The 12,380-nt window shown below is 41.0% G+C and overlaps 1 protein-coding gene across 2 annotated transcripts; it reads right to left on the bottom strand.

The window, feature by feature from the left end:
• Positions 1 to 3,664: 3,664 nt before the first annotated feature.
• Positions 3,665 to 12,218, bottom strand: LOC139372452 (keratin, type I cytoskeletal 18). Of its 2 annotated transcripts, XM_071112176.1 has the most exons (8): positions 11,853 to 12,218; positions 11,402 to 11,484; positions 10,987 to 11,143; positions 10,677 to 10,838; positions 6,055 to 6,180; positions 5,068 to 5,294; positions 4,804 to 4,838; positions 3,665 to 4,137 (listed from the first exon to the last, which is right to left on the bottom strand). In XM_071112176.1, the coding sequence occupies exons 1-8, from the start codon at positions 12,186 to 12,188 to the stop codon at positions 3,908 to 3,910; spliced, it is 1,356 nt and encodes a 451-aa protein (XP_070968277.1). In that variant the 5' UTR covers positions 12,189 to 12,218; the 3' UTR covers positions 3,665 to 3,907. The 2 variants fall into 2 exon arrangements, with proteins under 2 accessions (XP_070968277.1, XP_070968276.1); XM_071112175.1 differs by lacking the exon at positions 4,804 to 4,838 and having other exon boundaries at positions 3,996 to 4,137.
• Positions 12,219 to 12,380: the final 162 nt, after the last annotated feature.

Raw genomic sequence — 12,380 nt, 5'->3', positions numbered from 1 at the left:
CTGGCCAAACTAACGTTTCTTCTCCACAATGAATGTATGTAACTGTAACGACTCACGTGGGTTGAAGAAGGAGACCAAGGTGCAGCGTGGTAGGCGTTCATGATTTTTAATAAACTGAACACCGCAACAAAATAACAAAGTAGAAAAAACGAAAGCGCACAGTTCTGTCAGGCAACAAAACAGCTAAACAGAAAATGACTCCCCACAAAACCCAAACGGAAAATCACAACTACTCCTGAAGGAACTTCCAGACCTCAGCTTTTTATAAGGCAGAAAAGCAGAGATGGGTGGCTGACAAGGAATAATTAAACACAAATTGCACACACACACTCCTATCTCTCTCTCACACACACTATGTAAATATGTAAATAAATTGGAATTGTTTATTTTATGTGTGCTTTTAGGATTGGCGATATCTAGGTCTACAAATCTCTACAGTGCAGTTAACAAATATACTCTTTAATAACTGACAACATTCTGTAATGAATAAATATTACAATAATAATCCATAATAGAGTGACCAATAGTGACTGTGTTGTGATTGTTTAGAGTTTTAATTAGTACACAAGTAGTGCTTCAGGGTGGGATCCAACCGTGTCTGAAAAGCAGCAGAAAAGGTTACCTAAATGTCTGTTATGGCTGTACACGTCTGTCTTGACTAGGCTACCTGCTGATACCTGGCCTCATGCCATAGTCACAATTCCTTAGAACTCCAGTCCTTGTTTCACAGAATCTGATCTTACATGTCATCAACCATAGTTGTCATTCATGGGAGACGACATGTTTACTGTTGCATTGTCTTTGGTTTCACTTTAGCTTCTCTGTGAAAACAGCTCTGTTTGATCTAGATCCAATTCCTCAGAACTCCAGCCCTCACTTCCTCAGATCAGTGTCAATGTTTCTGTGGGTGAACAGTCAACACACAGCCCCTATTTTAAGTCCACCAGTTTTAGGCCCACCACTACAACACTACGTGTTGTGGCAAAAGGTCGCAAAGTTCAAGGGGGCCGAATACTTTCGCAAGGCACTGTAGGTCCGGCCAAGTAGCTAGGTCCGGCCAAGTAGCTAGGTCCGGCAGGCCAGCCAGATACAGTGCCTTGCGAAAGTATTCGGCCCCCTTGAACTTTGCGACCTTTTGCCACATTTCAGGCTTCAAACATAAAGATATAAAACTGTATTTTTTTGTGAAGAATCAACAACAAGTGGGACACAATCATGAAGTGGAACGACATTTATTGGATATTTCAAACTTTTTTAACAAATCAAAAACTGAAAAATTGGGCGTGCAAAATTATTCAGCCCCTTTACTTTCAGTGCAGCAAACTCTCTCCAGAAGTTCAGTGAGGATCCAATGTTGACCTAAATGACTAATGATGATAAATACAATCCACCTGTGTGTAATCAAGTCTCCGTATAAATGCACCTGCACTGTGATAGTCTCAGAGGTCCGTTAAAAGCGCAGAGAGCATCATGAAGAACAAGGAACACACCAGGCAGGTCCGAGATACTGTTGTGAAGAAGTTTAAAGCCGGATTTGGATACAAAAAGATTTCCCAAACTTTAAACATCCAAAGGAGCACTGTGCAAGCGATAATATTGAAATGGAAGGAGTATCAGACCACTGCAAATCTACCAAGACCTGGCCATCCCTCTAAACTTTCAGCTCATACAAGGAGAAGACTGATCAGAGATGCAGCCAAGAGGCCCATGATCACTCTGGATGAACTGCAGAGATCTACAGCTGAGGTGGGAGACTCTGTCCATAGGACAACAATCAGTCGTATATTGCACAAATCTGGCCTTTATGGAAGAGTGGCAAGAAGAAAGCCATTTCTTAAAGATATCCATAAAAAGTGTAATTTAAAGTTTGCCACAAGCCACCTGGGAGACACACCAAACATGTGGAAGAAGGTGCTCTGGTCAGATGAAACCAAAATTGAACTTTTTGGCAACAATGCAAAACGTTATGTTTGGCGTAAAAGCAACACAGCTGAACACACCATCCCCACTGTCAAACATGGTGGTGGCAGCATCATGGTTTGGGCCTGCTTTTCTTCAGCAGGGACAGGGAAGATGGTTAAAATTGATGGGAAGATGGATGGAGCCAAATACAGGACCATTCTGGAAGAAAACCTGATGGAGTCTGCAAAAGACCTGAGACTGGGATGGAGATTTGTCTTCCAACAAGACAATGATCCAAAACATAAAGCAAAATCTACAATGGAATGGTTCAAAAATAAACATATCCAGGTGTTAGAATGGCCAAGTCAAAGTCCAGACCTGAATCCAATCGAGAATCTGTGGAAAGAACTGAAAACTGCTGTTCACAAATGCTCTCCATCCAACCTCACTGAGCTCGAGCTGTTTTGCAAGGAGGAATGGGAAAAAAATTCAGTCTCTCGATGTGCAAAACTGATAGAGACATACCCCAAGCGACTTACAGCTGTAATCGCAGCAAAAGGTGGCGCTACAAAGTATTAACTTAAGGGGGCTGAATAATTTTGCACGCCCAATTTTTCAGTTTTTGATTTGTTAAAAAAGTTTGAAATATCCAATAAATGTCGTTCCACTTCATGATTGTGTCCCACTTGTTGTTGATTCTTCACAAAAAAATACAGTTTTATATCTTTATGTTTGAAGCCTGAAATGTGGCAAAAGGTCGCAAAGTTCAAGGGGGACGAATACTTTCGCAAGGCACTGTATCTAAGTCCAGCTGGCCAGATTGATAAGTCTGTGATCGATAGAGCAGAGCAAATCTCAAATAAGGTCATGGTGGAAAAAGTATTGTATTGTCATACTTGAGTAAAAGTAAATGTGCCTTACATTTTTTAGTGATTGCTTACATACTTGTTGTGGAATTTAGCTCTTTGTGTCAAAACTCTACACACAAGCCAAATAAGACACAACACTTGGAGATAAACATCTCACTTCTATGTCAAAATGAAACTCAAAATGAAACTTCAAAGCAGTAACACACTTATGTACTTTACACAATACACTGTCTTTAGTACTTTGTATACCTTTTTATTTTCTCATACAGGCTTCTGTGACAGATTGTTCCAGTACAGTACATCTAGTCACATTTCAATGAACACAAAAATATAAAGGCTTCAGAAAAAACGACTTAAGTAGTACTTAAAAGTATTTTTTACTTAAGTACTTTACACCACTGAATAAGGTCATCAAAATGTCTGTTATGGCTGTACATGTCTGTCTTGACTAGGCTACCTGCTGATACCTGGCCTCATGCCATAGTCACAATTCCTTAGAACTCCAGTCCTTGTTTCACAGAATCTGATCTTACATGTCATCAACCATAGTTGTCATTCATGGGAGACAACATGTTTACTGTTGCATTGTCTTTGGTTTCACTTTAACTTCTCTGTGAAAACAGCTCTGTTTTGATCTAGATCCAATTCCTCAGAACTCCAGTCCTCACTTCCTCAGATCAGTGTCAATGTTTCTGTGGGTGAACAGTCAACACACAGCCCCTATTTTAAGTCCAACAGTTTTAGGCCCACCACTACAACACTACGCTTACTACCCAGGGAATATTACACAACTTATTGGTAATAAAAACAATATTCAATGTCTTGAAAAAGACAACTGGAAGGCATTGATGATACAGAGTCAAGAATAATGTGTTGAACGTATTTATTTTGTAGAGAAACATCTCTGAGAAAGAACGCAGTGGAATAACACCAAATCTACTTCAAACTGTACACAACATCATTAGTTACGATGCTGGGCTTTAAAACACGAAGAGAAAAGACTAGAGGGATCGGGGTTGAGGTGAGGATGGGGATTCAGGGGGCAGACTTCTTTGTGGGTTTCTCTTTATGGTCATTATTGTCTGCATCGGAGGAGGAAGAAGACACAAGAGGTGGAATCTTTCTTTGGTTTATCCTCAGCTGGTGCCTGCTTCGGTTGTTGGTGTCTCAGCCTTAGCTGCCTTTGTAGACGCCTCTGTCTTTGTAGGGAGGCTCTCTTGAGTTGCAGGGGCTTCGGTCTTCTTTGTGGAGGCCTCTTGGATTGGAGGGAAACTTTTCTGAGTTGCCGCAGCTTCTGTCTTTTTGGGGACCTCCTTTCCATCAACCTCATCCTTCATCAAGGCTTTCTTAGGTGGCTGGGGCGGCTCTGATGTGGAGTCAGGGAAGAGGAAGAAGATCTCAGTCTGAACATTTTGTAGGATGTTTTTCAGTTGAGGAATTGAAGTAGCCTTGTGGAACCATCCTGATTGCTAAGCTCACTGTTTCTGATTCTGTGAGCTAAATCAGAATGTGAGCTATTGTGTGATCAGGAAGGTTCCACCAGACTCTAATAGAAGTAGATATACAATTTGAATTGGAAATGTACAGTATATTGTTAGCAATGTATAGTATATTGCCATGTTCAAATCAAATTGCACATCCTACTTGAATCAGATGTTTGCATGAATTGAATAGACACCACCTCTGCAACACATACACATAACATTGGGATCAAATGAATCAATGACTCAATGTCTTACAATCGTACAAGGAACAACTCACAATCAGAATACCATTGTATCTGTCTACAACATGTTAAGAACATTGTCTTTGACATCATGCAGTTATACAGTGACATAGGTAGGTAGTGCAGACAGAGTGATATTAGCCATAACTGAGAATGAACAGCAATCTGGAGTGATGTTAGACTGTGACTGATTGTTCCGTGAGACATCTAAGATGGACAGTGATATAATGGTATGTTGGATTCCCTGGTGTCTTCTCCCTATACATCAGATCAGATGGTTCAGTAGGGCCGATGTCCAGTACTTACCACAATTCACTGCCTGCTCTAAAGAAAAGTCCACGCTGTTGGGGAAGAGGATAAATTACACCACTTAACCGGCAACTTGAAATATAATACCAGGTTTACTGCAAATGTGCTACAGACCCTATATAAACTGAATGTTGTTTGATCCTATGTATAGGTACCTCATTATAAGCCATGGGCTAACTGGGAATACTGGCTATGACAACCCACATCAAGTCATGAGTACTGAGCCTCCATTCCCTCTGGGTTTGTGCATCGTTAGTTCACCTGTCGTCGGGGGCGATGTCGTGCATTAGGCTGCGGTAGTTCTCGATCTCGGCTTCCAGCTTCATCTTGACGTGAAGCAGCTCCTGGTAGTCATCCACATGCCTCTCCACCTGCGTCCTCACCTGGACCAGCTCTCCCTCCAACTGCAGAAGGATCTTATTGAGGCGAGTCATCTCACGGTTGTACCGCCCATCCATGTCCTTCAGAGATTCCTCGTGGGAGTGGACCTGTGACGGACAAGGAAAGAGACCCATCAATTTGTGAGCAGATGTGACGGACAGGCACAGGGACCAATCAAATCCATTTGAACTCACTATTTTTATTTTTATTTCCTGACTATAAAGACACCCAGCAAGGCATTGTGAAATGCTATCGGATGTTGGACTGTTTTGTATTAGTTGTTGTTGATAAATCAAGTTCACATATGTTCCAGGTGGCGACCATGTTGATGACAGGTCATGAAGTTCAGTCTGGTTCGTAATGACAGAGTTCAATGTAATAACCAGGATGGCTGGTTCTTGTGTCGACAACACAGCTATGTTACATCCCTATATAGAGGTGTTGCATTCTCTGTAGGTTAAGGGATGTGTGTGTGCATAGTTGACCCCTGTTTAACATGGTCAGCTTTACCTTGACCCAGTTTACAGTTGACCTACACTCTTAGATAAAAAGGTGCTATTTAGGGTTATTCGGCGGTCCCCATAGGAGACACCTTTGAATAACTATTTTGGTTGCAGGTAGAACCCTTTTGGTTCCATTTAGAACCCTTTATAAAGAGGGTTCTACATTGACCACAAAATGGTTCTACCTGGAACCAATAGTGGTTCTCCTATGGGGATAGCTGAACCCTTTTTTCTAAGCGTGTAGGACAGTATAGGTTGTGTATGGGGCTTACCGATGTTGGTTATTGTCCGGTGTGTGTGATGTCACTGGTCAGGTGATGTGAGAGAGAGAGAGAGAGAGATGGTGCAGGTAGGTATGTTTTACCATGCTCATTGTAGACTGTATGTCTATCTCCAGAAGGTGTCTCTGTCTGCGCAGGTCTTTGAGCTCATTCTTGCCTGAATGCAGAGCCTCATTATTCTCAACCACCTCTACCTTGATGCTGTCAAACTGTCAGAGAGAGAGAGAGAGAACCGAACTCAAAATCAAAAAAGCACAGTACAACAGCAAGATGCTGACACTAATTGAGGAGTCCATAAACACAAACAACTTCTGGCAAAATTGGAACCCCCCCCCCCAAAAAAGACAGGAATTAGCAATACAAAATGGTGACATACAGGTAAGTGTAACGGATGTGAAACGGCTAGCTTAGTCAGCGGTGGTGCGCGCTAAATAGCGTTTCAATCGGTGACGTCACTTGCTCTGAGACCTTGAAGTAGTGGTTCCCCTTGCTCTGCAAGAGCCGCGGCTTTTGTGGAGCTATGGGTAACGATGCTTCGTGGGTGACTGTTGTTGATGTGTGCAGAGGGTCCCTGGTTCGCGCCCGGGTATGGGCGAGGGGACGGTCTAAAGTTATACTGTTACATATGGACAACCCATTTTAAAACATTCTACAACATCGTTCAAATTCATGCAAATGCAGAACAACACCAAATTCATGAGAATGCAGAACAACACCAAATTCATGAGAAATGCAGAACAACACCAAATTCATGAGAAATGCAGAACAACACCAAATTCATGAGAAATGCAGAACAACACCAAATTCATGAGAAATGCAGAACAACACCAAATTCATGAGAAATGCAGAACAACACCAAATTCATGAGAAATGCAGAACAACACCAAATTCATGAGAAATGCAGAACAACACCAAATTCATGAGAAATGCAGAACAACACCAAATTCATGAGAAATGCAGAACAACACCAAATTCATGAGAAATGCAGAACAACACCAAATTCATGAGAAATGCAGAACAACACCAAATTCATGCAAATGCAGAACAACACCAAATTCATGAGAATGCAGAACAACACCAAATTCATGAGAAATGCAGAACAACACCAAATTCATGAGAAATGCAGAACAACACCAAATTCATGAGAAATGCAGAACAACACCAAATTCATGAGAAATGCAGAACAACACCAAATTCATGAGAAATGCAGAACAACACCAAATTCATGAGAAATGCAGAACAACACCAAATTCATGAGAAATGCAGAACAACACCAAATTCATGAGAAATGCAGAACAACACCAAATTCATGAGAAATGCAGAACAACACCAAATTCATGAGAAATGCAGAACAACACCAAATTCATGAGAAATGCAGAACAACACCAAATTCATGAGAAATGCAGAACAACACCAAATTCATGAGAAATGCAGAACAACACCAAATTCATGAGAAATGCAGAACAACACCAAATTCATGAGAAATGCAGAACAACACCAAATTCATGAGAAATGCAGAACAACACCAAATTCATGAGAAATGCAGAACAACACCAAATTCATGAGAAATGCAGAACAACACCAAATTCATGAGAAATGCAGAACAACACCAAATTCATGAGAAATGCAGAACAACACCAAATTCATGAGAAATGCAGAACAACACCAAATTCATGAGAAATGCAGAACAACACCAAATTCATGAGAAATGCAGAACAACACCAAATTCATGAGAAATGCAGAACAACACCAAATTCATGAGAAATGCAGAACAACACCAAATTCATGAGAAATGCAGAACAACACCAAATTCATGAGAAATGCAGAACAACACCAAATTCATGAGAAATGCAGAACAACACCAAATTCATGAGAAATGCAGAACAACACCAAATTCATGAGAAATGCAGAACAACACCAAATTCATGAGAAATGCAGAACAACACCAAATTCATGAGAAATGCAGAACAACACCAAATTCATGAGAAATGCAGAACAACACCAAATTCATGAGAAATGCAGAACAACACCAAATTCATGAGAAATGCAGAACAACACCAAATTCATGAGAAATGCAGAACAACACCAAATTCATGAGAAATGCAGAACAACACCAAATTCATGAGAAATGCAGAACAACACCAAATTCATGAGAAATGCAGAACAACACCAAATTCATGAGAAATGCAGAACAACACCAAATTCATGAGAAATGCAGAACAACACCAAATTCATGAGAAATGCAGAACAACACCAAATTCATGAGAAATGCAGAACAACACCAAATTCATGAGAAATGCAGAACAACACCAAATTCATGAGAAATGCAGAACAACACCAAATTCATGAGAAATGCAGAACAACACCAAATTCATGAGAAATGCAGAACAACACCAAATTCATGAGAAATGCAGAACAACACCAAATTCATGAGAAATGCAGAACAACACCAAATTCATGAGAAATGCAGAACAACACCAAATTCATGAGAAATGCAGAACAACACCAAATTCATGAGAAATGCAGAACAACACCAAATTCATGAGAAATGCAGAACAACACCAAATTCATGAGAAATGCAGAACAACACCAAATTCATGAGAAATGCAGAACAACACCAAATTCATGAGAATTTGAATGGATTAGAAAAACCTATAAAGGACAATCAAAATCCATTGGACTCCCCAATTACTGACTAGGAGCTGTATAAGAATCTAAACTATTACTGACCAGGAGCTGTATAAGAATCTAAACTATTACTGACCAGGAGCTGTATAAGAATCTAAACTATTACTGACCAGGAGCTGTATAAGAATCTAAACTATTACTGACCAGGAGCTGTATAAGAATCTAAACTATTACTGACCAGGAGCTGTATAAGAATCTAAACTATTACTGACCAGGAGCTGTATAAGAATCTAAACTATTACTGACCAGGAGCTGTATAAGAATCTAAACTATTACTGACCAGGAGCTGTATAAGAATCTAAACTATTACTGACCAGGAGCTGTATAAGAATCTAAACTATTACTGACCAGGAGCTGTATAAGAATCTAAACTATTACTGACCAGGAGCTGTATAAGAATCTAAACTATTACTGACCAGGAGCTGTATAAGAATCTAAACTATTACTGACCAGGAGCTGTATAAGAATCTAAACTATTACTGACTAGGAGCTGTATAAGAATCTAAACTATTACTGACCAGGAGCTGTATAAGAATCTAAACTATTACTGACTAGGAGCTGTATAAGAATCTTCAGGCCCTCAAATTTAAAAAGCATGTGGACCTGATGGCATCCTAAATGAGATGCTCAAACTCACTAGTGCAAACTGTCAACTGGCTATATTAAAACTGTTTAATTTGATCCTGAGTGTAGGTTATTTCCCTGACATTTGGAATCAAGGACTCATAACCCAAATCTATAAGAAATTTGACCCTAACAATTACAGAGGCATTTGTATTGAACAGTAAACTGGGAAGGTTTTCTGTAGTATTATAAATGTAAGAGTTCTAAACTTCCTTAATAAGCACAATGTCTTGAGTAAAAGCCAAATTGGATTTATACCAAAACATCGCACGACCGATCATATTTACACCCTGATAGATAAACATGTCCACCAAAATATACGCTTGCTTTATCGACTTCCAAAAACCATTTGATTCTATTTGGCATACAGGACTGTTCTACAAAGTTATTGAAAGTGGTGTAATGGGTAAAACATATTACATAATTAGTTCAATGTATACTGGTAATACATTGAGATTCAAAATTGGCCAGAAAATAACTTTATTCTTTAAACAGGGGGGGTCCTTCGCCAGGGTTGCAATCTGAGCCCTGCGCTCTTCAATATTTAAATCGACAAATTGGCCACTATTCTATAGAAATCCTCAGCCCCTGGTGTTAGCCTCCACAGCCTTGCCATTGAGAAGGGTAGACCCAGGAAAACCTGGCTCCGTGTAGAGGAAAGGCTGTGCAACCACGGCACCACAGGAGAACCTGAGACAGAGCTGCATTTCCTGACAAATTGTCAAAAAATATAAAACAATTAGAGAGTGCCCTTTCCCCCAATTTGAAACCCTTATTCAAGGTTTCAAAGACCTCTCTGATGAGAATAGGCTGCCCGTCCTGTTGGGGGAGGACGCAGAGAGCTATGGGTTGGCAGCGCACTACAGTACATTGCTGCCTGCCGTAAGATGAGTCAGTGTCTGACATACCAACATATGCTTATTGTTATTGTAATTGTACAATGTTGTTAAGGTTATTTTGACCCTTTATTATTGTAGTTACTGCTGTCCCCTTGACAATATTGATTATTATTAATTGAATTATGCTAATATTGTAAATCTTTGGCACTATGTACATTGTTACGTCATGGCAATAAAGGAAATGGAATTAAATTGAATTGAGAGAGAGAGAGAGAGAGAGAAAGAGAGAGAGAGAGAGAGAGAGAGAGAGAGAGACAGAGAGACAGAGAGACAGAGAGAGAGAGAGAGAGAGAGAGAGAGAGAGACAGAGAGAGAGAGAGAAGAGAGAGAGAGAGAGAGAGAGAGAGAGAGAGAGAGAGAGAGAGAGAGAGAGAGAGAGAGAGAGATATTAATGAATTAAGGAATGAACAAACAAACAAGCGAAGGAATTAGATAATTAATGATCAACAAACTACTATAGTGCGGTTCATTGATAATGAAGTAAATCTTCATACCTTGCTCTGGTACCAGTCGTCGGTATCCTTGAGGTTCTTCTTGGCCAGTTTCTCGTACTGGGAGCGGATCTTGTTGAGTGTGTCACTCAGGTTGTTGTCCTGGGAGTCAAACTCCACGAGGACGTTGGAGTCCTTGATCTTCTTACGCAGCTCATCAACGTCCTGCATGCAGCAGGGGAGAGAGAATACAATAGTTGTTATGGGCTATTTCAAGTAAAATCTGCTCATTCCCCAGCTATAAACCTAACCATTATGAGGTAAATCTCAAAACTGTTCCGGGAACAGTGGGTGAATGAGTGTGTGCCCTTACATCCTTATGGTCCTTCTTGAGGAAGGCGAGCTCTTCCTTCACAGACTCGATCTGGCTCTCCAGCTGCATGCGGTTCAGGTTGATGTCGTCCATCACCTTCTTCAGACCAATCAGGTCCTTCTCCACAGTCTTCCTGGCCTGCTTCTCATTGTCCAGCCTGCAGAGGAGAGGACAGGAGCATGTATCAGTCTCTCTTAGCCCCATACAATGTAAAGAGCCCCATTGGGGTTTAGCAAAGACTGCTATATGTAAATGGGCACCATTTTCATATTTTTTTTATTAGAATGTCATAATAATAATAATCCAATAATATAAATGTTATTTTGTGTATTTTTGTCCTATTTTGTTTTAATGAATTGAAGGTACTACTAAGTACTTTAAATGCGTCTCCAGGTGATAGCATGTCATGTCTCACTTGTTTTTGAAGTCATCATTGGCCAGTTTGGTGTTGTCAATTTGCAGTAACAAACGTGCATTATCCATGGTCATATCACGGAGCTGAAACCGAGAGAACATGGGTCAGTTTGGTGTTGTCCATTTGCAGTAACAAACGTGCATTATCCATGGTCATATCACGGAGCTGAAACCGAGAGAACATGGGTCAGTTTGGTGTTGTCCATTTGCAGTAACAAACGTGCATTATCCATGGTCATATCACGGAGCTGAAACCGAGAGAACATGGGCCAGTTATTGAGAATCCAGTAAACACACCAAATGATTCACAGACAGAGATCAAGTGACTATCAGGTGAATAAGCTCAGTTGACATAGACATACAGTACTGTACATTGATCATTTAATGGGCAAAAATGCAGAATAAATCAGTCTAATTAATCATATTAAATAATTAACTGAGTGAAAAATCACCTTCTTCCTGAGGTCATTCAATGGTTTCTCAACCACATCCCAGTCGCGGCCGTTGGGGTCTCCTCTCTTGTCCAAGATGTCCTGAATCTGGTCCTGCAGATCTTTGTTGGCTTCCTCCAGGTTCCTCACCCTGCCCAGGTAGCCGGACAGACGGTCGTTGAGACCCTTCATGGTCTTCTTATCATCCGGGGCGGGCCCGGGGGCAGGAGAGACCTCCTTCGAATTCTCCGGGTCAGAGCGCATCGCGTTCCGTAGCCCCTCCAGACTGGCCACAGACACCCTGGAGCCTCTTCCCCCGGCCCCACCGAACATGCTGAAGGCACTGTTCCTAGACATGGCAGTAGTTGGTTGAATGGGTGAGTTGAGAAAGAAAATAGAGAGGCAGTGTGGAACCGATAGTCACCTGTACAGGTAGTGATTGAGAGATGCGAGGGACTGTTGTTATACCACTGCTCAACACCTGACACCGGCCCCAAAGATACGATTGGCTGTAGTACGTCCAGCACACCCCCGGGCAAACAGGTTTAG

The sequence above is a fragment of the Oncorhynchus clarkii genome, chromosome 18 (genome assembly GCF_045791955.1).
Source record: "Oncorhynchus clarkii lewisi isolate Uvic-CL-2024 chromosome 18, UVic_Ocla_1.0, whole genome shotgun sequence".
Taxonomy (NCBI): domain Eukaryota; kingdom Metazoa; phylum Chordata; class Actinopteri; order Salmoniformes; family Salmonidae; genus Oncorhynchus; species Oncorhynchus clarkii.
Note: the sequence above shows the minus strand (reverse complement) of the source record. Positions and strands in the feature narration are given on the sequence as shown.

Bases quoted from the DNA above. Each gene is read 5' to 3' on its own strand.
- LOC139372452 (XM_071112176.1), bottom strand. From the start codon at position 12,188: ATGTCTAGGAACAGTGCCTTCAGCATGTTCGGTGGGGCCGGGGGAAGA. The intron at 11,485-11,852 runs GTGATTTTTCAC...TCTCGGTTTCAG, and splicing joins TGAATGACCTCAGGAAGAAG to CTCCGTGATATGACCATGGA. The intron at 4,138-4,803 runs GTAAGTACTGGA...ACTCCACATCAG, and splicing joins AGAGCAGGCAGTGAATTGTG to AGCCGCCCCAGCCACCTAAG.